We start from the raw sequence: 26,678 nt of genomic DNA, 5'->3' as shown, positions 1-26,678 counted from the left end.
ACTGGGACTCACCCATCTTTACAGCACATCTCCCTCTGCCCCCGGGAATACTTGGCATGCTTGCCCCTCATGGGCTGCTGAAAGTTGCAAATGTGAATAAAGCTGTTCTGGAACAGATAGGGAGACCAATCCAGAGAAGAGAAGGGACCCACCCTTGGTTCCACCACAAGCTTGGGAGGCGCGGGATGGGGCCCCCAGGATCTGCTGCACCCCAGCAGAGGTGCTCCTGGGCTCACGGAGAGGACAGACTCTTGATGTCTCGTTTCCCCCACAAAGGCCCCAGGAAAAGCTGTTTCTGGCCTGGAGGTCAACTGAAGCCACCAGCACTTCCATAGACCACAGTCTAACCCTGTCAACTCTCTCTTTCTTTTTTTTAAAAAAAGAATTTAAATGGTGTTAACAATCATCCTTTCTACCATAATTTGAAAGCTCTCAGCACCTCCCTGCCAAGGCCATTATAAACTGACCCCCAAATTCCGGCAATAAAATGCAGACCCACCCTGCCGGCCACCCACTTTCAACGATGGAAACACCTGTATCTTAATTATTTCCAAAACTTTTATTAGAATCATAATTATTCGAATTCACGAAAAGCATTTTTCTTCTTTGTAAGAGCACTTCCATACATGCTGAGTGGGCTAGTACTCAAATATTTTCAAACCAATCATGTCCTCTAGAATGAAGAGACTGTTGCACATTTAAAGTAGGTGAATTTATTTTATGTGAATTATTTGTTGTTGTTCCGTCGTGTCTGACTCTTCGCGACCCCATGGACTGCAGCATGCCAGGCTTTCCTGTCCTTCACCATCTCCTGGAGCTTGCTCAAACTCAAGTCCATTGAGTCGGTGATATATACCTCAATAAGGCTGAATTAAAAAGTAAGACAGTGCAGGGACCTGACTGGTGGCCCAGTGGTAAAGAATCTACCTACCAATGCAGGGGGCGGGGGTTCAATCCCTGATCCGAGAGCCAAGATCCCACAAGCCTCGCGGCATCTAAGCCCACGTGCCACAACTACAGAAGCCCACACACCGCAACACAGGCTCAACGTAGCCAAAAGCGATAAATAAACTTAAAAATAAGACAGTGAACAGCACAAGACACTTTCATTTTCTCCCTTGTCCTTTTTTTATATTTTCCAAGGTGTCCTTAATTGGAAGCGAAAACAGAAATGGCCAGCAGTTGGAAGAAGATTGATTTCCGCAAGGTGGGAGCCCTCTCCCTGACATTCTTCGGCCTTGGCTGGTCTCCCCTGAGACACAGCCGAGGGTAAGAGGACGCCTCCCTGCTGTGTGTGGCCTTGGGGCGGTCACCCCATCTCTCCAAGCCTCTGTTCCCTCCCCGGGGGACAGATCCAGGGCCTGGCATGCCTGCGTCACCAAGCTCATGTCAGAACTCTGGGAGCTCTGACGGCCCAGCACATGTGACAGGTTAGTGCTGAGACCAAACCTCCTTTAATCTCTCTGCACATCCCGTCTTTAAAATTACCAAATATTCCAAGCACACAGAAAATCGAGGAAAAAAGTTTTGGAGTTGAGAAGAAGGATCAGTGCAAAGAACTACAGACAAGCCACCCAACTTTGCCACGTCCTGACACCTTCCCATATATGCTGCAGGTTTTTTTTTTTTTCCTGAAAAATAGAACAGTACAGATTAAATCCTCTGTGTTCCTCTTTCTGATCTCATTCCCATCCCTCCCTACCCAGAGGTAACTGCTGTTCTAAATTTAGTCTCTTTGATTTCCTATGCATGTTTTAACACTTACTATCTGACTGTATCCCTAAAAATACATATGTAGCATAGTTTTGAATTAAAAAAAAACTTTTTGTGTCACACTATTCTACCACTTTTCCAGACTGTGTATCTATGTTGAGGCTATAGCCTGAGTTTCTTTTCCCTCCCAGTATATTATTCCATTGTACAAATAGATCACATTTATCTATCTGTTGATGGACAATTAATCAATTCCTCAGTTTTTACAACTACATGCTGAGTGAGGGGAGGGAAGGCACTGAACGGTAGATAAGAGCATCTTCAACTTTATTAGAATTTGCCAAACTTCTTCTCCAGAGAAGCTGTACACTTTCGCTTCTCCATCCAGATGTACAGCGTTCCCAGGGAGCCACATCCTCACCCCCTTCGTCCCTTTCCCCACACTGAGAGACTGCTGACCGCTTGCCAGTTTGGTGGACGCAAAACGGTGTCTCACAGCTTTTGGCATTTGCATCTCTCCCATGACCAGTGAAGCTGAACATCTTTTCATATTTTTGGCCACCGAGGTTTCCTCTTTTGTGAATTGCCTGTTGATACCCTTAACCCATTTTTAAAAAGTGATTATTTGTTTCTTTCGTTTGTCCACACTTTAAACCTACTTCTGCCAGATCCTCCCAAAGCGGACTCAGTTTCATGGCCCTTCTCTGTTCTAACCTCCCTGCGGCTCTCTCTAGAATATGCACAACTGACCACCTTGCTCAGTGGCCCTGAATCTCCTGTGGGCTGAAAACCAAACTCAGCCCAGGACACTCAGCTCCTCCTCCTCCAGGCTTGACCTGTGCACCCTGAACTCCACCCCAAAGGACACCCAACTCACTCAGTCCCAGGCCTCCAGCACACACCACGCCCCCAGCCTGGAATGCCTCCCTCCTATCTCCACATTCCATCTGAATGCCACCTTTTCTGCAATCCTCTCTTCTCAACTCAAAGCTAGAGTTGCCTCTGAATCACAGGTGAAACTATACCTTTCTAGTGGCATTTATGTCTCCTTTTGTCGCGTTTAAACAACTTTGCATTTTGCCCCCTACTTTTACATTTACAAAGCACAGCTCTTTACAGCGCTGTTTGGGCCTCATCTCTGCAGTGGTCCTGTGGGACAGGGTAGTCATTCACCTCTTTGAACAGACAGGGAATGTGGATTTCCAGGCACTGGTTCACCCGGCATCTCCCTTTGGCTCAGAGACAGAGCTGAACTTGAAGTCAGGACTCCTCCAAATCCACACGCAGCTCCACGCACCACACCGCTCATGTTTCTAGCCCTATGCTGTTGCTGCCTGGGCCAACCCCGGACTCCCCCTTGAGACTGTGAGTCCCAATGCCCCCAGTTCTAGTCTCACTCCTGCGGGAGGAGGGGGGCACTCAGTGAGTAGTGATTTCTTGGCAACGTTACAATAATCACTTATTGCACACCCACTGGCTGCTGAGGGCTTTGCATACATGAACCCCAACCCTCCCAACAACTCTAGACGAGGAGACTGAAGTTTGAGCTGAGGTGCTTTGCTCAGGGTCCCACAGACCCCGTAGTGGAGCTGGCGACTGTAATCTCTGCCTTATGCACAAGAAAGGTAGACCCAGCCAGCCAGAGAGACCGCACCCCAAGGCCTAGTCCCCCGAAAGTGGGTCCGGATGCGGACATTTCTGCCCATCCTCCCCAGGGCCAGGGCCAGGGCCGATAATGACTGGAGCCATGCCCCTGGCCTCAATCCGCTATTCCTACGACTCTGTATGCGCTTTCACCGTGTGCCACTTATTCAAATGTGTATGTGTGTGTGTGTGTTCGGGGCGGGGGTGTTTCCAACTGTATCTGTGTTGCGTTTCTCCGCTTCGCGTTTTGTGCAGTCTGTTGTTGGTCTGCAGTTTGTCTGGCGCGTCTGTGTTACTGTGTCGTGACTCTACGCCTGTCTGCTTTATCTGTCTGTTTTGTTGTGTGTCTACGCTGTGTACAGTCTTGCGTATCTGTGTCTAGACTCTTCACCCTGTGTTGTGTTGTGTAGATCATGTGTGTTCAGCTTGCGTTTGTGCCGTGCGCTGTGTCTCTATGCGGGCCTTCTCCGCTGCAAGCACAGGACGTTTGTGTGTTTCTGTCGTGCGAGTCCCGTTTGGGTTGTTCCAGGTCTGTCTGGGCAGCGCGTTCCTGCGCCTCCGCACCTCCCCGCTGTGTGCCCCGCCAGCTGACGTCTGCGCCCGGCGCGCAGAGCTGGGTTTCCTCGACAAGTGTGTGCCGGCCCCGGGCGCCGCGCGCGCGCGCCTCCGCCGAGTGGCCGCGCCGGGGCCCCGCGTCCGTGTGCGCCCGCGCCGCGTGTCTGCGCCCGGCGCGCGGTGGCGGAGGATGCGCGCCCGCGGGGGCGGGGGCGGGGGCCGGGGCGCGGCGCGGGGGCGGCCCGGGGGCGGGAGCGGGCGAGCCGGCGGGCGGGCGGTGCGGCGGGGCCCCGCGGCCGCGGGCTCCAATGGCGAGGCCGGCGCGGCCCCCGCTAATTACATAAGCGGGACGTCAATAATTCGCGGGAAAACGCGAAAAAGATGGCGCCCCGCGCCCGGGGGGCCCCTTCCTGAGCGCCCCGGCCCCTCCCTCCTCCTCCTCCGTCCCCCCTCCTCCCCGCGGCGCCCCCGCCCCGCCCCGCCCCCGCCGAGACCCCGACCCCGGCCCCACGGGCGGACACTCGGCCGGGCAGCCGCGGGCCGAGCGCAGCCGCCTCCGCCGCCGATGCGCCTGGTGGCCAGACTCCAAGTGGGACCGGCGGACACGCAGCCTCGCGGTAAGTTCAGCGCTGCAGGCGGCCGGCCCGGGCCGGGGACTCCTCGCCACTCTCGCCTCTGCTTGCAGTCATCCCTCTTTTGGAAGTTTCCCTGGACTTTGGCGGGTCAAACGCCTTGGGGCGGGGAGGGGTTTTGGAGTCCTGGAAGATGCACGCCTGGGGGGCGGGGGGTGGTGGAGAGGGGTGAACGGTGTCAACGGGGCGGCAAGAGCCCCGCCCGGGTCCCCGAGCCTTTGGGGGGGGGCGTGTGTGACAGGTCGCTATTCCCGTGCCCCAAATCTTTACTTTTCCTGTTTGGTGGGGGGACGGGCCTGGAGACCGACGGGGCCGTTTGGGATTTTGCTCACGTCCGAAGTCAGGCTGCAGCAGGATGGGGATGGGGGGAGGCCTGGCGTCGGAGCGATTGAAGATCGGAGCGCTTGAACCCGAAGGGGGGTCCTTCTGCAAGCGTTTTCCCCTCCCGAACACCCTTTTTAAAAAGCCAACGGCCGCCCTGGGAGAGGCCCCGGCGCATGAATCATCCTCGCTTCCTGCCCCCGCCCGGCCCCGCGCTCCGGGTGCCGCGGATTTGAACTGGACGCCGACGAGAACCCGCAAACAGGCATTTCTTTGCAGATGGGTTTGAATCAGCCAATCACAGCCCGCGGGGGCCCGCTCCGGGAGGATGGAGGCGCGGGTGGAGGGGGGTGCCCGCCACCCGAGGGCCCCCGCCCGGTCAGGGAGGGGGGTGCGGCGACTGGGCCTGCTCCCAACGGCGCGGCGGGGGAGGAAGTGTCAGTTTGTGAACCTGCCGCGGGCCCGGGCCAGGCCCGGCGGGGCAGGACCTTGCAGCGCCCGGCAGCCAGGTGGCAGGGAGAAGGCAGAGATTTGGACCGCACACCCTGCCCAGCGCCTGTGCGCTGTGCCCTGGAGAGGAGGGAGGAATTGGGGCGGGCGGGGGGGGCGGCGGTGGAGGGAAGAGGATGCGGCCGCGCCACCATCTGGAGAGTGAAGACCCCAGCAATGCCCTGCGTGCCCCGGGGACCTTGACATGCACACACATGTGCTCCGTTTTCTATACTCACCGCCACGAGGCTGTAAACACCGGCTCACAGGAGCACACGCGCACTCACGCGAAAAAAACACTCACGCCTGTCTGCCTGTAATCTACAGGTAATCGTAACACCAGGCGCCCAGGAGGGGGCTGGAATAGCGGGTGCCCAGGAGAGGGCTGGAATAGCGGGTGCAGGGAACAGAGGCCTTGCTTTGGCTTAGCGGAGAGGACTGGAGCCAGGTGAGCCCAGATTGAGGAGGAGGGGGCCTTGGGGTGGGGGCTCTAATTGCCACTGAAGACTTTGGGGATCCACAGAAGGTTTCTGGGAGAACAAGAAGATGGGAATTGTTGGCCCTGGGGAGGAGTCTGGTGGGGAGGCAGGAAGACGGGGAGTGGCCTGTTTTGTGCTGTGCCTCGGTGGTACCATTCTGCATCCCAGGTGCTCAGCAGCTGAGTGAGCATGAAACAGCCATTGAATGAATGAATGAATGGCCCAGGCAAAATGAGGCCTGAACTCAGACCAGGCCAGGGAGATGGACAAGAGGAAGCCAGAAATCACTGTGCTTGAAGTTGGCTGGTTGTGGCAACTCATCGGTTGGAGAAGTCAAAGATGCTGGGGTGTTCTGGGGACCAGAGTAGTGCCGTTAGCAGGAAGTGGGGAAGCAGTGGGTTTCATAGAATGGTGAGAGACAGATGTAGAGGGGTTGGCATGGTGATGACTTCACTGCTTGGAGCCAATTTGCATCTGAGTAAAAGCATAAGTGAGTTTAAATGTCCCAGCATTGGTTTCCATTAAATCATCCCATAATTGAGAACAGAAAAGGAGATTATAGAAGACACAGCTAGCCAAGTCTATACCAGTTCATAAACCACCAGGAGTTTTGCTTGCTAGGTGAGTTTTCTCTGGATAGCTCTCAGGAGGGGTCAGGGGTCTGAAGACCTCCCACTGCTCTCCTGGAGAAGGCCCTCCACTCAGAGAACACGGGGCATATTTCCTTTAGGGATAAAACCTCTGGCTCCAAAGCCAGGGGGTATGGTTCAGATCCCCCCCCACACACACACCTGGGCAGGGGGATTTTGCTCTGCGTTTGGTTGAAAGAGCTGTTCTCTGTACACGGCTTCGTGGCAGGGGTGGGGCAAGTTCAGGACTTAGAATCACCTGGTTATGGACCATGGCTCTGCCTCTGACCCCAGAGCCACTTCCCCTTGCCAGACTTCAGTTTCCTGACCTGTAAAATGGGAATAACAGTGACAGCCTCGCAGGTTGTCAGGAGAATCCAGTGAGATGATAAAAGCATCTGGCCCAGCGCAGGTTACATGCATGGTTGCTGCTTTCCTTTCTCCCCTCTCTCCTGAAGTAAGGAGTAAAAACCCGATCCTTTCTCTTCCAGTGTCAGTGGAAGCTGATGGAGAATCGAGCTCTGGACCCAGGGACTCGGGACTCCTATGGTGCCACCAGCCATCTCCCTAACAAGGGGGCCCTGGCAAAAGCCAAGAACAACTTCAAAGACCTGATGTCCAAGCTGACGGAGGGCCAGTATGTGCTGTGCCGGTGGACAGATGGACTGTATTATCTTGGGAAGATCAAGAGGGTAAAGCCTTCCTCCCTGGCCCCAGTTCCCCAGGCTCAGCATCTCTCTGCTCAGACCAGGGGTGGAGGATGGGAGATTGCTGGCGGATTCCTGCCGTGCCCTCCTGCTCCAGACTGAATGTGGAATGAGGTGGAGCCTGCAAAAGCAGGTGCCATCCTTAGGGCCATCATCTTTAGACAAGTGCTCTGTGAGCCTACAAAACAAAACAAAATCAGGTTGGAGAGATCACAGGTGATCATTTGGCCTCTGTATTCCCACCAGGTTGCCGTCGCCTAGCCCCTCGCTGCTCAACTCCAGGGAGTGGGCGTGCACAACCTTCCGGACTGCCAATCTCCTTCTGGCCTGGCTCTACTTTTTGGAGCACAAAGTGACTCTTTGTGACCCCATGGGCTATTCCAGTCCATGGAATTCTCTAGGCTGGAATACTGGAGTGGGTAGCCTTTCCCTCCGCCAGGGGCTCTTCCCAAGCCAGGGATCGAACCCAGGTCTCCTGCATTGCCCCTGTGAGGGCAGAGATGGGAGAGGAAGACCCTGTTCAAGCGGCTTTTCCCCAGCTACTGTCTCACACTGCTCCTCCCTCTCTCTGCTCCAGGTCAGCAGTTCTAAGCAGAGCTGCCTGGTAACTTTTGAAGATAATTCCAAATACTGGGTCTTATGGAAGGACATACAGCATGGTGAGTATTCCTGTGATTTCAGGCACCCCTGCCCCACCCCTGGTCCAGTCTCCTCTCCTACCTCCATTTTTTTTTCCTTCTCTCCTTCTGTCTGTTAACTTCTGGCATCTGGCCTTGTCCTTGGAGATTACCAGTTGTACATTTACATGAAAACTCATTTATGACATCTGTCATCCTCTTGAGTATTCATACCTCATGAGGGAGGCAGGCAGATGGAGAAGGCAGCTTGAGGAGGGGTGGGAGAGCAGGGTTGTGTTCCCTGCTGCCCAAAGCTCTGGGTCACTCTGGGGCTAGGAACAGAAGGGGCCCAGGCAGTCGGAATTGAAACCTTTCGATGTAAGCACAGTGTCCTCTTATCAGCATGTTAAAAGAACTAGGAGGCAGCGCTCTCCACGGGGAAAAGACCCAACAAGTCTGGAGCAGGCAGGGTGGTGATGGATGTAGCAGGATGGAGCTGGGCCCGTTTCCGGGGCTGAAAGGGAGCTGGGTTGGGTATCATCCCTGCCCTCAGAGGGCTGACACTGTCTTACAGAGATGACACACTGGGGGCATTCTTGCCACCATTCTCCCCTGCCATGTGCATGACAGACATCACTGATCAATCACAACACTCATTTTCAACATGGAGTGCCAGGCAGCCACTCCCAATGAGTTACCATGTGAGAACAGAGCTTTTTGCCATTTATGCTCTAACAGGAGGACTGGCATGGTGGTATGTGAGGAAGAGGCAGGTTTTGGGGCCCAACATTCCATGGACCAGGCTTCCCCAATGGCTCAGCAGTAAAGATTCCACTTGCAATGCAGGAGACACAGGCCATATGAGTTTGATCCCTAGGTCAGGACGATCCCCTGGAGAAGGGAATGGCAAACAACACTCCAGTATTCTTGCCTGGGAAATCCCGTGGACAGAGGAGCCTGGAGGGCTGCAGTCCATGGGGTCTCAGAGTCAGACACGACTGAGCAACTACACCACCACCAGCGCTGTTGAGTTACAGGAAGTCAGTTTCTGAAGAATCTGTTACCATAAGAGATGATTTCAGGAGCTTGCCAAGCAAAGACCACAGGATCCAGCCAGTTAGAAGAGTGTCCAGGTTGCCTTGTTCTCCACGATGTTGTGGCTAATGCAGACTGATGCTTCTCCAGGCCCTTGAAGCATCTAGGGCTAAATGTACTATTTCAAGATCCAAAGCAATGAGGGTCTCCTGCCCTGGGCTGCTCCTCACGGAGGACAAGGGCCCTCTGCATTCAGCCGGGATGACAGCACAAGGCCAGACTCGCTGCAGGTACCGATCTGGCTTCACGAAGCCAGTGGAGACTTACTGAGACCCACGTCCTCTTGGTACTCTTGGGAAATATAACTGCTGTCAACTGGCAAATGGTCGTTTAGTATCTAATAAGTAGTAGAGGAATGGAAAGTAACACAATTACAATAATAAGCCGACCTATTTTTATTTCCTTTTCTAATCATATGAATGTGATTTTACATGAATTCCTGAGATTCAAATTTTTCATCTTTTAAGTAACTGCTTTATTTTCCTGGGATCATATTCAGGAATAAGAGGCAAGAGACCATTTATTCAGCAAACATGTCTTGAACACGTGTGATGTGCCACACCCATGCGAGGTCCTGGGGACACAGATGAATAGATATCTTTCCTGTCCTTACCGAACGTTCCGTCTGCTGAGGGAAATGAGACTGAAACACACATGAAAACGTACTTACTTTATTCACTCAAACCCTTCACACACAAACACATGTTTATTCTTCAGTAACATCAGACTTCAAAGAAAAAAAGAGAGAGAGGGAACCTGTAGATTAAAAGCAATTGAACAAACTTAAAATTGTTATGGACCGTTGAGACATTAGAAATGTGAACACTGAATTTGTTGATGATATTAAGAAATTATTTTTAATATTTGGGTTCCATAGAGGCACTAGTTCTTTTTTTTTCTTTAAGAGAGTAGTAGTTTTTCAGAGATGCCTACTGAAATATTTATGGAAAATGATTGGGTATTTGGGGCTTGATTCACCATAAAACAGGAGGGGTGGTGGGTGGGAATATAGTCAAAACAAGACTGTCTGTGAGTTTGTGACTGTTGATAAGAACACGGAGTTTCACTATAACATTTTATTATTATGCCATAATAAAAAATGTTTAAAAGTTATTTAACATAAAAAACTTGAACAAATCAAGTTAAATTAAGCAGGAGAGGCAGCATGGTATTGTCAAAAGAACAAATGATTTGGGGGACTTCCCTGGTGGTCCAGTGGCTAAGACTCCATGCCCCCAACGCAGGGGACCCAGGTTCAATCTCTGCTCATGGAAGTAGATCTGACATGCCTCAACTAAAAGAGAAACCTTGCCACAATGAGTATTAAAAGATCCTACATGCTGCAACTAAGACCCTGCGTATCCAAATAAATAAGTACTAAAAAAAAAAGACAGCGGATTATTTGGGACTTCCCTAGTGGTCCAGTGGTTAACACTCTGGTCTTCCAATGCAGGGGGTGTGGGTTCAATCCCTGGCTGGGGAACTAAGATCCTGCATGCCTTGAGGTGTGGCCAAAATAAAAATCAAAAGAGTTGATGTCAAACAGCAGTGGATTTGAATCCCCCTCCTCCTGCTTTCCAGCTGAGCAAGGGACTTCACCTCTCTGAACCAGTTTTCCCCACCTTTAGAATGGGGTACTGGTCACAGGCAGCTCAGAGTGGTTGGAGAGGTTCAGTGAGGCGGCCTCTGGGGCCCAACACTCAGACCCAGAGGCTCGGTGCCTGGACTCTGGTTTTAAGACCGGTCATTCCCATGAACCCAAGCTGACCACGCAGGGCCCCTTTCTTTCAGCTGGTGTTCCAGGGGAGGAGCCCAAGTGCAACATCTGCCTGGGGAAGACATCAGGGCCCCTGAACGAGATCCTCATCTGTGGGAAGTGCGGCCTGGGTGAGTGTGACCAGACCTGGGGGTCTCCGTCCCCCGCTGGCTCGGGAACCGCTCCACGTCCAATCCCCGGGGCCTCAGCTGGCTTCCTGTTTCTCTTGGCGGGGTAGAGTGACGAGGGGCCAGTCTCTGGGAGTGGGGGCCCAGGGAGGTGATCCTGGAGGAGAGCTGGGGCTTCTGGAAAGGGAGAGAAGTTAGGCGCTTTGGAGCCCCAAGGGCTGGAGAGGATGGGTAGCAGAGGTGGAGCACAGAGGCTGAAGTCAGACCTTGCGTGCTTCCTGCGCTGGGCCCATGCTGGCTTTGAGTGGCCTGCTCGGACCCCATCTTGGCGGCTGTGCCAGCCAGTGAGTAGCCCGGCAGCTGGCAGGCACGCGGCTCCTAGCGCTCACTGCTCCCTCTGGGCACTCACCGCCCTCCTTTGCCCCCTCCTAGGTTACCACCAGCAGTGCCACATCCCCATAGCGGGCAGTGCCGACCGGCCCCTGCTCACACCCTGGTTCTGCCGACGCTGCATCTTCGCGCTGGCTGTGCGGGTGAGCCCTCCATCCTTCCCACCTTGCCCATTCCCCGCCCCCCGCCCCGCCCCCCCCCGCCCTTTAGTCTGGAAGCCCAGAGACTCTCTGGACTCAGGCCTGACTCCTGGTCACAGCACCTGGCTTTGGAGGCAGACAGCGGCTGCCGCTTACCGGCTGTATGCCCTTGGCCCGGTTCCTTAGCCTCCCTGAGCCTGTTTCCTCCGCTGCTAAATGGATACAGGCTTGGTGTCAGGCGTAGGAGGCCCCCAACACATAGGGCTTTGCTAATAACAGAAAAATCCATGAGCACCCACTGTCGATATATATTGGCTCTTGTGACTTCTATTGGTGTGCTTATTCCTGTTAATACTATTGAAAATGCAGATCCTTGGGGATAGAGAGAGGGTGGATCTGAGATTGATGAGAAAAGGCTCCGTGCGTTTCTGACTACATTGGAAAGGCTTGTCCCACCTGGTCCGGCATTTACCTTGATAGCCTTGATGGGGATCCACGTGTGACTCGGGCCCTCATCTCCCCGCAGAAAGGCGGCGCGCTAAAGAAGGGCGCCATCGCCAGGACGCTGCAGGCCGTGAAGATGGTGCTGTCCTACCAGCCGGAGGAGCTCGAGTGGGACTCCCCGCACCGCACCAACCAGCAGCAATGCTACTGTTACTGCGGCGGGCCTGGAGAGTAAGGCCGCGGGGCGGGGCGGGGCCTCACGGTGGGCGGGCCCTTCCCGGTGGGCGGGGCTCCGGGGAGGCAGGGGCGCGGCTGGCTGGCGTAGCGAGACCCCAAGTTCTGCTGACAACCACCGGGGGTCTGAAGGCCGTGCTCACGACCTAGCTGGGTGATTTGGGCAAATCACCTGAAGTGCTTCATCTCTCAAGTGAGATTAATCACCTTGGCCCCATCACCCTCTGTGGGTGTTGCGGGGCCTTTGGGATAGCAGGTGGAGACAGAGAGACCTTTGCAGCACTGAGGCGGTGGTTCTCAATGCTTACCGGGCAGTTGCTCAGGTGACTGTCAGATATGCATCTCCCAGGGGCTGCCCCAAAGACTGAGTAGACCTGGAACAGGTCCAGGAATCGCCTGCATTTTAACCCAGAGTCCAGGTGATTCTGATGCAGGTGGGCCATGGACCACACCTGTCAAGGTGTGAACCTATCCTTGTTAATTAAGAAAATACCTTTTTTTGGTTTTCATTCTTATTCAGTGAGTAGTTGTTGAATGGTTGTCACAGGATGGATACAGCCTCAGGTGAGGGGCTCACAGGAGCCTTTATTTTCCCATGAAACGGCCTGGGCAAACCTTTCCCCATCAGTGGTGTTTGGGAAGCAGTGTGTGGGGCACAGACCCGAGAAGGGGGCTCCAGTGTGTAACCAAGAGCGTGGGCTCTGAAGTCAGGGAGGCGAGGATCTGAGTCACTCTCCACCCCTTGCCTCCTGGGTGACCTTGAACAGGTCACTCTGTAAACAGATGTGAACAGGTCACATCTGTAAAATGGGAACAGAGGCCCGTGTTTGGGCCTCTCCCCAGTTGGTGAGAGCAAATGATGCCATGTTACGTCCCGCCGCTCGGGCCTCCCCGGCCCAGCCCAGGGCTCGGCAGCTGTGAGTCCTCTTCCCTCTCCCCCGCTGGAGGGCACGTGTGTGCTGGGGAGGGTTGCTGAGGCCAATTCCCGGCCGGGAGTGCGGGCCTGGCTGACGCTGGCCCCTCTGGCTCTCCAGGTGGTACCTGCGGATGCTGCAGTGTTACCGCTGCAGACAGTGGTTCCACGAGGCCTGCACCCAGTGTCTCAACGAGCCCATGATGTTCGGGGACCGGTAGGTGCTTGTCTGCTCCGACTCAGCCTCGGGGTTGTGGCGGGGGCGGGGGCAGAAGCTGCAGCAACTCCTTCAGATTGCCTGCCAGACCCCAGACCCCTGGGTTCCGGGACAGCATAGCCTCCTGTCTACGGAGGCTGCTCAGGGTTGGGAGGTCTTCCCAGCAGAGGGACCGGCTGGACCACATCCCCAGTTTCCACTGACGTGCGGGGGACCTTAGACAAAGCCCTGCCTTCCCCAAGCCCCAGTCTCTTGAAGGGTCTGGGAAGCAGGAGGGACACAGTCCTGCCCCACCCCTGCCCAGGGTTGTTGGAGGAGCCACAGGGGGGATGGATGACTTGATCTGGCCTGTAACAAGGGGGCTAAGCTAGTGGCAGGCGTGTGTGTGTCAAACCAGATATTGTGTGTGTCTTGGTTGGTGTCTCGTGTGGTTTGTGATTGAAGTAGGTGCACGTGCGTGTGTCTCTCAGGCAGAGGGGAAGAGGGGGCCCCTGCAGCCCAGCCTTGTTCAGCTGCCTCTGAGCTCAGCCACAGTCCAGGGCAAAGCTGTTTGGGGAAGGGTTTGAGGTAGAGGTTGGAAGGGGTGGGGGAACAGCTCTTGGTCCCTGTTCTGTCCCATCTTTGTCTGCTCCTCGGAGGGAATGAGGACAGTGCTGACCATGGACAGCAGGTGGGGGGCGAGGGTGCGGACTCCGGTGGGCGGCAGAGCCCCTCCCACCCCTGGGCCCCTTTTCTCCCCCGACAGGTTCTACCTGTTCTTCTGTTCCGTGTGCAACCAGGGCCCCGAGTACATCGAGAGGCTGCCCCTGCGATGGTGAGAGGGTGGGGCTTGGCCCAGGCCCCCTCCTGGCCCCTCTCCACTTCTCCCCTCCCGCATCTGCCCAGGAACAATCCTGCCTCCAGCCCCCAGATCCCAGCCTTGCCCCTGCCCTTCAGCCTGGAGCCAGGGCGCTGCAAGCCTGGCTTCCCAGGCTGCCGCCTCACCCGGCCCCACCTCCGCGCACCCTTGCCCAGGGTCGATGTGGTTCACCTGGCTCTCTACAACCTGGGCGTGCAGAGCAAGAAGAAGTACTTCGACTTTGAGGAGATTCTGGCCTTCGTTAACCATCACTGGGAGCTCCTGCAGCTTGGCAAGGTATGCACGGCCACGGGACGTGAGGATGGCGAGAATCCTTTCTGCAGTGAGGTGCCCTGAGTCCATAGGGGTGAAGGCTGTGCCCGGGGTCACACAGTGCAGAACTAGGGTCTGGGTCTCTGAGCACAGCTCTTCGGGAACACTGCCTGTTCGTGAGGGCTGCTGAGTAGAGACCAAGGTTGAGTCTTTGAACTGCTGTATCCCTGAGTCCAGGCTCCTAAGCTTGGGCCCTGCAAGGGGCTTCCTGACCCAGGCTTTGGTAGTAGGTGGCTTAGGGCCTCACCGACTCAGCTGTAGGGAGCTGGGGGTCAAGCCTGGCTGGAGAAGATCTCTGCAGTGACCCACTCCAAATTACCTGGCTAGGATGGAAAGTGAAGTGGGCCTGCCCCCTGCTGGCCATACTCTGAATAGCAGCGTATTCAGGGGTATTCCCCAGGGGTCCGGGGAGCTGGGAGTCTCGCAGTGAAGTACTGAAGTAACAGACCAGAGACTCCCAGGATTTCAGAGGTGGAGAGCCAGTCGCTGATGATCGCACAGCTTTGGAGCTGAGCCAGGGCTTCCCCAACCACTTCCCTGGCAGGGCCAGCCTTCCGTGACACCCTCAGACCTTCTCCACCACACCCAGAGGGAGGCGTCTTCTCCACTGACTGCCCTGAATCCTTTTGTGAAACAGGGATTTTTTTTTTTAAGTAATCTTTATTCTTGGCAGAACTTTCTCGTGTAATAACATCTTCATTTATAGTGTTTGATAATTTATAAATGATGTACATATTATTAATGTCAAGACCTAAAAGATAGGTAGAGCTGATATTTTTTTAACAAGTTTTTTTTATGATTTATATATATAAAAAAATCCTACATGCTCCTGGTAGAAAATTTTCAAAGTACCAAAAAGTATAAGAACGTATACCTAAAACCATCCATATGCCTGCATCACACCACTCAGAGACATCTACTAATGCACACATGTTTTTCTTTTTACATGAGATTATACAGTATTTGCATTTCTTAATTGAAGTAGAGTTGATTTAAAATATTGTATTAGTTTCAGGTGTAAACAGCAAAGTGACTCAGTTATGATTTATGTATATATTTCCAGATTATTTTCCATTTTAGGTTGTTACAAGGTATTGAATATAGTTCCCTGCACTGTACAGTAAATCCTTGTTGCTTATCTGTTTCATATGTAGTAATATGTATCTGTTAATCCAACACCCCTAATTTATCCCTCCCCCATCCTTTTCCTCTTTGGTAAACGTAAGTTTATATGCATGCCTGCTAAGTCGTGCAGTTGTGTCTGACTCTTTGCAACCCTATGGACTGTAGCCCACCAGACTTCTCTGTCCAGGGGGTTCTCCAGGCAAGGATACTGGAGAGGGCTGCCAGGCCCTCTCCAGGGGATCTTCCTGACCCAGGGATCGAACTCTCGTGTCTCCTGCGTTGGCAGGAGGTTTATTTACCACTAGGGCCACCTGGGAAGCCCAGCCTTAAGTTTGTGGGAATGTAAATTGGTGCGGCCACTATGGAAAACAGTATGGAGGTTCCTTTAAAAACTAAAAACAGAGCTACCCTATGGTCCAGCAACCCCACTCCTGGGCATATATTCAGAAAAGATGAAAACTCTAAGTTTAAAAGATACATGTACCCCAGTGGTCATAGCAGTACTATTTACAATGGCCAAGACACAGAAATAGCCCAGGTACCCACCAGTGGATGATTGGTGTAAGAAGACGTGCAAATATGAAAAAGGATGAAAATGTTACCCTTTGCAGTGCAACATGAATGGGCCTAGAGAATATCGTACCAAGTGAAGTCAGACAGGCAGAGAAAGACAAATACATCACTTATATGTAGGATCTAAAAAATAAATAGACCTGTACATAAAACAGACTCATGGCATGTACAAATTTAAGTCAGTTTTTTTCAGTTTACATTATATCATAAATACTTTTCCATATCATGAAAGTTTTTATCAACATTTTTCATGGCTGCATGGGTTTCCTCCGTAGTTTACTTACTTGTTTCCGTCCTGCTGGGCATATAGTTTCCTCCCCCCCAACATTTTTCATATTTGCCCATCATTAGGAACATGCTGCGGTGAACTTTTTTGTATATAAAACTTTGTTTGTGTGTCCTGTCCGTACGATAGGATCCATGAAGCACCATTACTGGGTCAAGGGCAGGGACATCTTTAAAGCTCTTGATACATTTACGACAGGAGTTATTCTCCTCATTTACAGATGGGGATGTGAGGTCAGAGAGGTGAAAAGACGTGTCTGAGATCATGGAACAAGTCAGTGGTCCTCACCCGGAGGACTCAGAGCATCCGAGGGTTGAGGGGAAGGAGGGGACAGGGACTGAGGCCGTCTCGGAGGCCACGTGCCGGGTCTGACTGTCTGCTCCCCCGTAGCTCACCAGCACCCCTGTGACGGACCGAGGACCGCATCTCCTCAATGCACTGAACAGTTACAAGAGCCGGTGCGTACGGGGAAGGGATGGAGTGCTGGCGTGGGGGCGGGCGGGCACGATGGGCTGGATCTCAGGCGTCTTCCTGCCTCGTTGCCTTTGTACCAGCTGTGCTCCCCTCTGGTCTCCCTCTGCTTCTCTGTGACTGTATCACGCATCCTTCAGGATCCAGGGAGCACTCACCTTCTTTGGGACGCCTCCCCTGACCACTGCAGCAGCCTGACCCTTTTTGCTGCTGGGTTCCACTCCATAGGGGGCTGCCCACCTGCTCTAGCCATCTGGGCTTCTGGGCCAGGCCCGGAGGCCTGGATGCATCAGCTCGGGTGGGCTGCAGCCGCCTAACTGCCCCCAGCCTGTGACTTCCCACCTGGATTCTGGAGTTCTTCTTGGGACACACGTGTCCCCACCACAGGGAGCGCCCAGGCTCCTCAGCTCGGCAGTCTGGGCCCCGTATGATCAGATCCTGCCCACACCTTCTGCCACGGGCCCTGTGGTGCTTTGCGCTGAGTGCCAGCCGCTCTGAACCCTCTGCTTCCCTCCCTACTGCTTTTGCTCACACTCTCCACCCCAGACGCTCCTCAGTCCCTTTCATTCATCTGCGGCATCAGCAACTGTCCACTGAACTGTGTCAGCCCTGTGTAGGTGCTGAGGCCACAGTGAATAAGACATGGTCCCTGACTGCTGTGAGACCTCCCCAGGCCTCTCTAGAGAGGGTTAGCCACTCTGTCTTCCGTCTTCTCCTGCTCTGGGGCCCAGACACAGCCCTACCTACGCTTGAGCGCATGGGGCCTCCTGCCCGTCTCCTGGACAGTCTCCTGGGGGTAGGACTGCAGCGAGGCCCCCATGCAGCTCAGCCAGTGACGGAAGGGTGCAGGAGCTCTCCGGATCGCAGGGCTGTGGCGCCCTGTGTTTCCACCATAAGGGCCCCCTGGGAGCGGGGTGAGGCCGTCCTGCAGGCAGAGGTCTCCGGGGGCTGGTTGAGGCAGAGAAGTAGGGGGGAGGAGCGCGACGCACGAGATGCGGAAGGACGGGGGGAGCCGCCTCAGCCCCCATCCCACAGGCTTTGCGAGCTCGGGGTCTCCACGGGCCGCTCTGGATTTTAGCTCTGGGTCCGGGGAGGCGGAGAGGGAGGTTTTTAACACTTGGCTCTCCTCCCCAGGAGGATGGACGGACAGGCTCCAGAGCTTTCTCCTCTCCCTGCCCACCCCCAGGTTCCTCTGCGGCAAGGAGATCAAGAAGAAGAAGTGCATCTTCCGCCTGCGCATCCGCGTCCCGCCCAACCCGCCCGGGAAGCTGCTGCCCGAAAAGGGCCTGGCGCCCCCCGAGCTCGGCAAGAGAGGGAAGAGCAAGCCCGGGTCAGTGCCCGGGGCCCCAGCGCGGGGCCGCGGCCGGCCCCTCCTGCGGGCTTGCCGTGACGTCCGCGGGAGCAAGGCAGGCCTCCGGCCACTTGGTCCCAGCCGAGGCGCCCTCGTGGGCCCCGCTGCCTCCACCACAGCCCCTCGATGGCCTTGCTCGGAGGGGAAGCCGGGACCCAGGCTTGCTGGCTTAGGGCCGAGGCAGCGAGGGTGGGGAAGGGGTCCCTAGCGCTCCCGGCTTCTTCCCAGGGGGCGCTAGTGGTAAAGAACCTGCCTGCCAGCGCAGGAGACATAAGAGACGCGGGTTCGATCCCTGGATCGGGAAAGATCCCTTGGAGGAGGGCATGGCAACCCAGTCCTGTATTCTTGCCTGGAGAATCCCCACGGACAGAGGAGCCTGGCGGGCTACGGTCCGTGAAGTCACAGAGTCGGACACGACTGCAGTGACTTAGCCGTGTCCGCGCTCCCGGCTGAGCCCAGCCCCCCTTCCTGGGCGTTGGGGCGGGGTGGGGGGCAGAGCTCCTGGATGCCTGGGTGAGGAGAGGTGCCACCACACCCACCTCCACCTCGCAGGCCTGCGGCCCCAGAGGACCCCCCCCCCACTTCCCCAGGGCTCCCCGGGAAGGACAGCCATCCCCACGGTGTGACCCCACCCCTCCCCCGGGGCCGCCTCGCCCTGGGCCTTCGGGCTCTGACCCGGCCACCCCCTCCTGTTTCTGTCTCCACAGTCTGTTGCCTCATGAGTTCCAGCAGCAGAAAAGGCGAGTGTATAGAAGAAAAAGATCAAAGTTTTTGCTGGAAGATGCTATTCCCAGTGTTAGTGTCTCGTTTTCTCGCTCTCCACTTGCACACGCAGGGTCCACACCCACTGGGGGCCCCGGCACAGAAAACCGGGTCTCCCAGACCCAGGGACTCGCCACGTCCCGGAACAGAGAACCGGTTCCTCTGGTAGCTGGTTCCATGAGGAGGGGGTTCTCCTGAGCACCCAGAGTGGGGCTGGGCCAGGGCGGGTAGTAGCCTTGCCCCAAACTGAAGCCCTGGAGGGCAGTGACTCTGCTGAGGTCACACCCCAGGCGGTGGCGGAGCCGGGCCCAGAACCAGGGCTCTGGAGCGCTCTTGCATCCACACTGGAGCCCTCGCTGTGGGCAGTAATATGAGCAGTGCCTCACGTCTCCCCTGGACCGTTTATAAGGCGCTTTCACAATCCTCGGGCTTCCCTGGCGGCTCAGCTGGTAAAGAATCCGCCTGCCATGCGGGAGCCCTAGGTTCGATCCCTGGGTTGGGAAGATCCCCTGGAGAAGGGAAAGGCTCCCCGCTCCAGTATTTGGCCTGGAGAACTCCACGGACTGTGTGGTCCGTGGAGTCAGAGAGAGTCGGACACGACTGAGCGACTTTCACAGTCCTCATTCCCTTCTGCCATGCTGACACCTCTGGGAGTCAAGCTCAGGAGGGGCCGTTACCCACCTCTGCAGTGGGGGTAACCGAAGCCCAGAGATGGGCCGGTCGGACAGTCAGCTAGAGACAGAGCCAGTACTGGCACCGGCGTGCCCTGCCTCCACGGGCAGGACTGGAAGAGAGGAAGTGCCAGGCGTGGGGAGAAGGGTGCTGGGGGAGGGGGCGTGCTGCTCACCGGCTGACTCCCTGCCTCCTGTGTCCACAGAGCGACTTTACCTCGGCCTGGAGCACCAACCACCACCTGGCCAGCATATTTGACTTTACGCTGGACGAGATCCAGAGTTTAAAAAGGTAACAGTGAGGGGCCCGGCAGAGACGGGAGTAGAACCGAGCAGGGAGACAGACGCCCCCTATTTCCCCAGCCCTGCAGGGGGTGACACAGCCTTGGAGGATGGGGACACTCCCCTGGGTTCACCGAGTTAAAGGGTCTGCACTGCAGAAGGCTGCCTGAAGGGTCTTTCTGCATCAGGGTGTTCAGCCTGACACCTCACCCCCCCCAAACCCCCAGAGGCCTGCGGGGATCCCGGGGATAGCCCCCCGCGCCCAGCCCTCCCTACTTCTCCTACACCCTCTCCCACTCCCCCCTGCTTCACACCTGGCACCAGACTGGCTGTGCTCACCCCACATTCACGGTCCTCCAGGGAGCCGTCCCTGACCCTCCCCGGGCGCTGGTGGACGCTCTCTGCTCCACAGCACCTCGTCCTTGGTGCCCCTGTGGGGGGGACCACATCCAGCGGTTTTATTCTCCTGACTATTGACTATTCTCCTGACTATCTCAGGCTCTCCTGTAGGCATGGAGGAGGGGGGCAAGGGCTTCGGTCACTCAGGCCTGGGCCTCAGCCCCAGCCCCTACTTGCCAGCAGCCAGCTGGGTGACGTTGGCGAAGTGCTCTAAGCTCCCTGAGCCTCCTCCCCGGCCGCTGCGTGGCTGCTGGGAGACTCAGAGCCCTCTTTATCGTCTCTCGTCGTCACAGTGCTGTGTCGCCGACCGGGGAGGTGGTCAGGGAAGGCCTCTGTGACCGCTGGGGCTTTGAAGGCTTGGTGGGCAGGCAGTGGACGGGGGAGGAGGCGCCCCCACCGCCGTGGTGGCGGGTGGCTCTGTGGGAAGGGGCTTGGCCGAGACGATGGGTGCCGGGCAGAGGGGCTAGAGATGCCCGGGAAAGTCCTGGGGCGCTGAGGGCTGGCGGCAGGCTCACCGCTTCCTCCCTCTCAGCGCCAGCTCTGGCCAGACCTTCTTCTCGGACGTGGACTCCACCGATGCCGCCAGCACATCTGGCTCCGCTTCCACCAGCCTCTCCTACGACTCCAGGTTAGCTTGCCAGCGCCGTAGACTCGTTCCGCCTCCCCCCGCTCCCACCTGTGACGGGGGGCTCTCTGCTCCTGAATGCCGGGACCTGGCCGCCTGTCCGTGTGGGCGTCGGGCTCTGAGACGCGCTGCTTCTCCCACTCCTCTGCCCCTGCTGCCGCGTGTGCGACGCCTCTTGCCGGGCAGTTTCAGGTCTGGCTTCTGTCATTCTCGGGCTCTTGGCCACCACGTGCCAGGATTTTGTGAGGTCTGTGTCTCTGCCTGCAAGGTCCCCAGCCTTGGATCTAGGCTGTTTGAACCTAGTGTCTGTCTGCTGGGGGTCTCTCTTTAAGGAAAGGAGCCTGACAGAGAGGGGAAATGGTTTCCTGCAAAGTGTAAGGACTGGGAGAGGGGACAGAAGTCCCCAGGAGCCTCACGAAGGGTACCGTGTGCTTCACCACGGCAGGCCCTCAGCAGCAAAGGCAGGGGGGTGCTGCAAAGTGCACGGACCAGCTCTCAACCGAGGCTCCTCTAACTGTATTTAGGGCTGTCGTGGCTCTTGCAAGCGAGGAATTAAAAGCGTCATGCCCATCGGAGTACGTCTTGTCTCCAAACACCTCTGGGTGTCATTCTCTGCTGCTGCCTCCGTGTTTTCTCTCTCCTGTTTCTTAGGTTCTCCCTAGTGCTTGGATCTGGGTTTCTAAGTGTCTGTGAACGTGCACCTCTTCTTTATTCCCTCTCCCCTCTGCCCTGTGGGGTGGGGGCGGGTGGTGTGGTGGAGACACGTTTGTTTCTTGGACTCGGGCAGCGCTGAGCTCCTCAGTATGAGAGCTAGTGTGCAGCTAGGCGTGGGTCCCGGCTCCGCCACGCCCAGCTGGCACTGTCCCCCTCTGGGGCCTCCTCGGGGCTGCCGAGAGGATTCAGCAAGCTCAGTGGGGCCTGGGGCCTGAGGCCGGCGGAGCTCAGGGACGGGGCCTTGAGGGGATGACCCCATCTCATTCCCACCCTCCCCGCTCGCCCCTCCCCACACAGACGGACGGTGGGCAGCCGCAAGAGGAAGCTGGCAGCCAAAGCGTACGTGCCGCTGCGGGCCAAGCGCCGGGCAGCCGAGCCGGGCGGACGCTGCGCCTCGGACAGCAGCGCAGAGGGGGCCTCAGGCCCTGAGCGGCCGGACGAGGGTGTCGACAGCCACACGTTTGAGAGCATCAGTGAGGATGACTCGTCCTTGTCCCACCTCAAGTCGTCCATCACCAACTATTTTGGCGCGGCTGGGCGGCTAGCCTGTGGGGAGAAGTACCAGGTGCTGGCTCGGAGGGTCACACCAGAGGGCAAAGTTCAGTACCTGGTGGAGTGGGAAGGGACCACCCCTTACTGACCAGCCCCCCAAGGAGGCCCGGAGCCCTGGAAACCAAAGGAGAGGCGGTGGAAGCCACAGGCTCCCCGGTTCTCCCCAGGCTGCAGGAGGGAGGGAAGCAAGACAGAGTCAAGGGCCTGGCTGAACCCCGCCTGCCCGCCTGCGCCTCTGCTGTCCCCGCCTGCTCGGGGCCCTCAGGCTCACTGCCCCTTTGCCCGTGTCTCTGAGGTCCCGCTGGCTACTTCTGTCTCCACGTGCTCCCTCCAGCTGTTCACCTGTCCCTCTGAGTTAGCATCCCTCCTGGCTCCGCGGAGGCCTGAGTTTGGCCCCAGTGTGTCCGCTTCCCTTTCCCCTTTTGGGTGTGCGCATTTGCACACCCAGCCCTCCCCTGGACACCCTTCACACCTGACCCATCCTGGGGACCACGCCAGGAGGACAGAAGTCTTTGAGAAAGACGGGGTGAAGGTGGGTAAGAGGAGGCCTTGTGGAGCACCTCTCCCCCGTTCCCACCCCTCCTCCTGTCCAGGGGAGGAGGTGGTGAGGGTGGGAGAACGCCTCTGGGAAGCCTGCAGGGCAGAGACCCTGCAACTCAGGATTTGAGGAGGAGGAGGCTGGGTCTCTGCTTCAGAAGGCAGAGGGCGCAGGCTGCAGTGCTGGCTTCTAAGACCCGTTTTCCCTTCTCGGGTCACATTCCCTCTCTCTTGCCGTGGAGTGGGCGCTGGCCTTGCAGACGGGAGGCATGAGGAGAGGCAGCCGGGTCCTGCTTGCTGCATCTCAGACTGTCTCCTCCGCCTCCTGCCACAGCCCAAGGGCGCGTGCACACGCACACACGGGAGCGTCCATCTATGTGTGCGCTCTTGCCTCCGGGCTCACATGGGTCCCAGCCTCCAGGTGTACACACACCACACACACACACAGCCACACCTTCCTCGGGTGCCAGCCTGGCTCCTGTCCTTGCCTTTCCCTGGGCCCTCTTACGGGCGCCACGTGCTGCAACGAAATGTGAAAGTCCAGCTCGGGCCGGTGAACCAGCTTGGAGCCGAGAGGGAAGCACGGAGGACTCACACCTTCTTCTGTACCCCCTGCCCAGCTCTGAAACTGACAATCACTTTTGGGGGCAGGTTGGGATTTTTTTTTTTTAAGGGCCTGAGTCATTACGTCCCCTCAAAAAAAGGGAAGCTTTTGTCAGTGGGAGTACAGAGTTCTTAGAACCGACATTAAAACTCAGACCCGTCTGGAGGGAGATCAAAAGTGGGAGGGGAGGGAGACCCCTCATTTTCGCTGCTTCCGGAGGCATTAGAAACTGACTCACTTGATTGGAAAGAAGTGCCTTGACTGGGGCGAGGGGTGCACCAGATGGGGGCCAGGCTCGCCAGCTGCTGCTGCGGCCTCCGGCTTGGCTGGGTTTTGGAGGCTGCCAGCTGCAAGGCGAAGGGGGATGAACAGTGAGGGGGCAGCTGTGGGCCCTTGGGGTTGGGGGGCGCTGAGCGCGCTCAGATGCCCCTTGCCTCAGGCCCCAGCCCCAGCAGTGCCTTTCAAGGGGGCCCTCACCTGCTGTGTGCAGCCTTCCCACTTCCTGTTTCCCAGCGTGGTCCAGGCAGGGACGGCTGGTTGGGCCCCGTTTGCTCCCGTCTCTGCCCCACCGCTGCTGACACTGACGCTCCCTAACCGGGGGGCCGGAGGAAGGGAAGCTGAGAAGCCAGCCCCCCACCCCGCTCCGCCAGGGCGTGGGACCCAGAGCCAGTCCCTGGCTTTCCACCTGGCCCCAGAGCACAGCAACCTCCCAGCTCTGCCCCCAGGCTTCTGAGAAGGCGTGGGGCCAAAACGGCCTGTCGGTGCCCCTGCGCCTCTCCTCAAGCTCCAGAGGCTCTGGCCTGGAAGAGGGGGAGGAGGGAGACAGGGCCTTCCCCCCTGGGAGCTCAGCGTGAGGCCTGGCAAGGGCTCCTGACTCCACGCCCCAGCATTTCATTCCTACCTGGCGATAGCTGCATTACTGCCAACTGACCTTATAACCCTGTGCACCTTCAGAAAGATTTATGGTGTCGAATTGCTGCTTTTAATAACATTTGTTATATTAAAATTATAAATAATGTGTCTGATTTACAATTTAAAGGCTCCCTCTGAAAAATGACCCATCGTTGCTCTAGTGAAGTATCAGGAAGGTGACGGGAACGGTGGGGCCCCATCCCCTCTCTGATCAGCCTGCCACTCCTGCACCAGCCACCATATTCTCTTCGCGGTGATCTTACCTTTACCACTAGGACAGAGGACCTTTTTTCTGCTCTGACGACCCTACCCATGGGGACAGGAGACAGTAGCTGAGAGCCATAGGGACCCAAGCTGGGGCCGGAACTTAGAACGTGACCCCGTGAGGATGCTTGGGGCCCGCGTTGTAGAACCTCACTCTGCTTGGAGGCGCACGGCTAGGGATCCGAGGCACATTCCCGGCCCCTCTGCCAGCTTCCTTTGCTTCAGTCCCCATCCCGCCCCCCGCCGCCCCCCTCCCCCACCCGCTTCACCTGCCTGGGAAGAATCCCTGCTGGTGTTCAGCCTGCTAGATGCTGCAGTAACCACCTCATAAACGTTACAGATCACCACCTTAAATAAACCTCTGTAAGTCAGGGGTAGTCTGCAGAGAGAAAAACAGAGGGGAAGGGATAGGAAAAAGCTACAGGCAGGTGAAGGCCATGGGCCTAACTGAACTCTGTATTTCCAGAGTTAGTGTGGCCTGTTACACCCCGAGTGTTAATGGCTGACCTTAAAAACTGCTGGCCAATTCTTTACTGTCTGACCTACCAGGGAAGCCCTCGTTAACTACAGCTCCCACTTTTTCCCACCACTCCTCCTGTGACCTTACAACTGCTCTTGGAGCAAACCACAGTTGAAGCCGGGGAGGGGCAGTGGCTCATTCTGGGGAATCAGTGGCATGGAGTGAGAGGCGGATGGCCCCGAGACTCGGGCTCTAGCCCAGGCCGCAGTGAAGAGCCCTGGGGACCCCGAGGCCGCTGGTTCTCCCCAGGCTGGAGACTGCCTGCTTCTGCGTGGTTTAGGTGAGTGTTTACAAACTCACAACACACATCTGTCTGCCTTCAGAATTTTGGAGCAAGAAATTAGAATTCTCACAAATTCCTAGATCATAACTTACTCTTAAAATACGTCAAACATTCTTCATACTTTTCCTGTTATTACAGAAATCTGAAAAAAAAAAAATCTGTTTAACAAATAGGATTATTAAACTTAGTAGTATTTACAAAGAACTGCAGTCTCCAGGGAATATTTAAGCCCTGGAAAACACCAGAGAATGTAATTGGATAGTATTCAAATAATGTTAACATTCAAATAGCCTAACAAGGTTAAGAGTACAGACGAGTGTCAGAATTGCCAAATTAAGAATTTACTTTACTTCCAAAACTTATTTCTTAGAATACCACTCACAGGATTTGTATAAAGCATACTACATGTATACATTTATCTTATTTGCAGGAATAACTCAGGGTCTGCAGCAGACAGGGCTAGACAACCCCAGGCAAAAGTAGGTGGAAACCACTTCTCTTCTGCGCTCCTGTCCTGGTTGGGTAACTGTATGCTCAATTCCGTATAAGCAACCGTTTCTTACTCTAGTTTTTTTTGACGGAGATGGCTTCCTTCAAACCAGTAGCACCTTTATGCCTTTAAGCTTCAGTATTCATGGATACTTTTTTACTACTACTTCTCATTTCCTCAATGGACTCTCCCAAGGTTCTGGAGTCAAAAACCATGTTTCCTGAGAAGTACTGGGAAGGCATTCCCAGGTGGAAACCCTCATGTCTAGCCCCAGCTCCCACAGCATCATTGAGGAGGACGGTGTGGTACAGTTGGGCAAACTCCTAAAAATCATTAAGTACCTCTCAATCTCTTCCCTCATCTATGGAATGAAGATACTATCACTAACCTCCAGATCTGTGGGGAGAAGTAAACCACATAATATACCAAGCTACCACACTGTTAAGGTGGACATTTTAGGAATGAACAGCTCTTCCTTAGAGATGGCTATAGCAGGTTCTTTGGCCTACAAAGAGATATATCCAGCCTCTTTAAAAGAGACCGTAAGAGCATCAGATTTAGAGTCAGAGACTTGGTTTCAAAGCCTAGTTTTGCCACTTATTTTAAGCATGTCTACTCTCCAATCTCAGGTTTCAACTGGAAAATGCGGGTAACCTGGGTTACAAGGATAAGTGTCGGCCTAGGACAGCACCTGCAGAGAGCTGTGTTCTGCCTGCATTTCCTATGGTCAGCGTGACACTGAGGCAAAGGCAGGCCACCAGGGAAGAGTTTTCAAAGCACACTCAGCACAGAAAGTGAACCGGTGACAGCCAGGGACAGGAAACCTCCTCTGGAATTAATCCCACTTTAAGGAAGTTCACGGAAAAAAATAATTGGATTTTGCCAACCTGGTAAATGAGAAACTAACTGTGGAAAGTAGAGAAAGCTTTAGTTATTTGAATCCTTGAAACATCAATTTGGGAAATACATGCCGAACCGCGTGC

At 55.7% G+C, this 26,678-nt stretch overlaps 1 protein-coding gene and 1 long non-coding RNA gene across 3 annotated transcripts; one reads left to right on the top strand and one right to left on the bottom strand.

The window, feature by feature from the left end:
* The first annotated feature begins 4,140 nt into the window (after nucleotides 1-4,140).
* Nucleotides 4,141-23,613, top strand: PHF19 (PHD finger protein 19). 2 transcript variants are annotated; one of them, XM_043452871.1, is made up of 15 exons: nucleotides 4,141-4,529; nucleotides 6,954-7,154; nucleotides 7,747-7,828; nucleotides 10,673-10,768; nucleotides 11,198-11,298; nucleotides 11,822-11,970; nucleotides 13,008-13,103; nucleotides 13,849-13,917; nucleotides 14,118-14,238; nucleotides 16,649-16,716; nucleotides 17,916-18,059; nucleotides 18,788-18,875; nucleotides 19,720-19,805; nucleotides 20,727-20,822; nucleotides 21,831-23,613. In XM_043452871.1, exons 2-15 carry the CDS (start codon nucleotides 6,969-6,971, stop codon nucleotides 22,171-22,173), a joined length of 1,725 nt encoding a protein of 574 aa, XP_043308806.1. In that variant the 5' UTR covers nucleotides 4,141-4,529; nucleotides 6,954-6,968; the 3' UTR covers nucleotides 22,174-23,613. The 2 variants fall into 2 exon arrangements, with proteins under 2 accessions (XP_043308806.1, XP_043308808.1); XM_043452873.1 differs by lacking the exon at nucleotides 4,141-4,529 and adding an exon at nucleotides 5,082-5,681.
* Nucleotides 23,614-24,185: 572 nt separating this feature from the next.
* Nucleotides 24,186-26,665, bottom strand: LOC122431641. The gene is made up of 2 exons (XR_006266585.1): nucleotides 25,298-26,665; nucleotides 24,186-24,781 (listed from the first exon to the last, which is right to left on the bottom strand). It is a non-coding gene; the product is annotated as an uncharacterized LOC122431641 (long non-coding RNA).
* Nucleotides 26,666-26,678: the final 13 nt, after the last annotated feature.

This window comes from Cervus canadensis, chromosome 30 (assembly GCF_019320065.1).
Source record: "Cervus canadensis isolate Bull #8, Minnesota chromosome 30, ASM1932006v1, whole genome shotgun sequence".
NCBI lineage: Eukaryota > Metazoa > Chordata > Mammalia > Artiodactyla > Cervidae > Cervus > Cervus canadensis.
This window is presented reverse-complemented; position numbering and strand designations above follow the sequence as displayed.

Excerpts from the sequence above, each read along its gene's own strand:
- PHF19 (XM_043452871.1), top strand. The coding sequence starts at position 6,969 with ATGGAGAATCGAGCTCTGGACCCAGGGACTCGGGACTCCTATGGTGCC. Across the intron at positions 10,769-11,197 it reads CTGTGGGAAGTGCGGCCTGG|GTTACCACCAGCAGTGCCAC; the intron begins GTGAGTGTGACC and ends GCCCCCTCCTAG. Across the intron at positions 13,918-14,117 it reads GAGAGGCTGCCCCTGCGATG|GGTCGATGTGGTTCACCTGG; the intron begins GTGAGAGGGTGG and ends ACCCTTGCCCAG.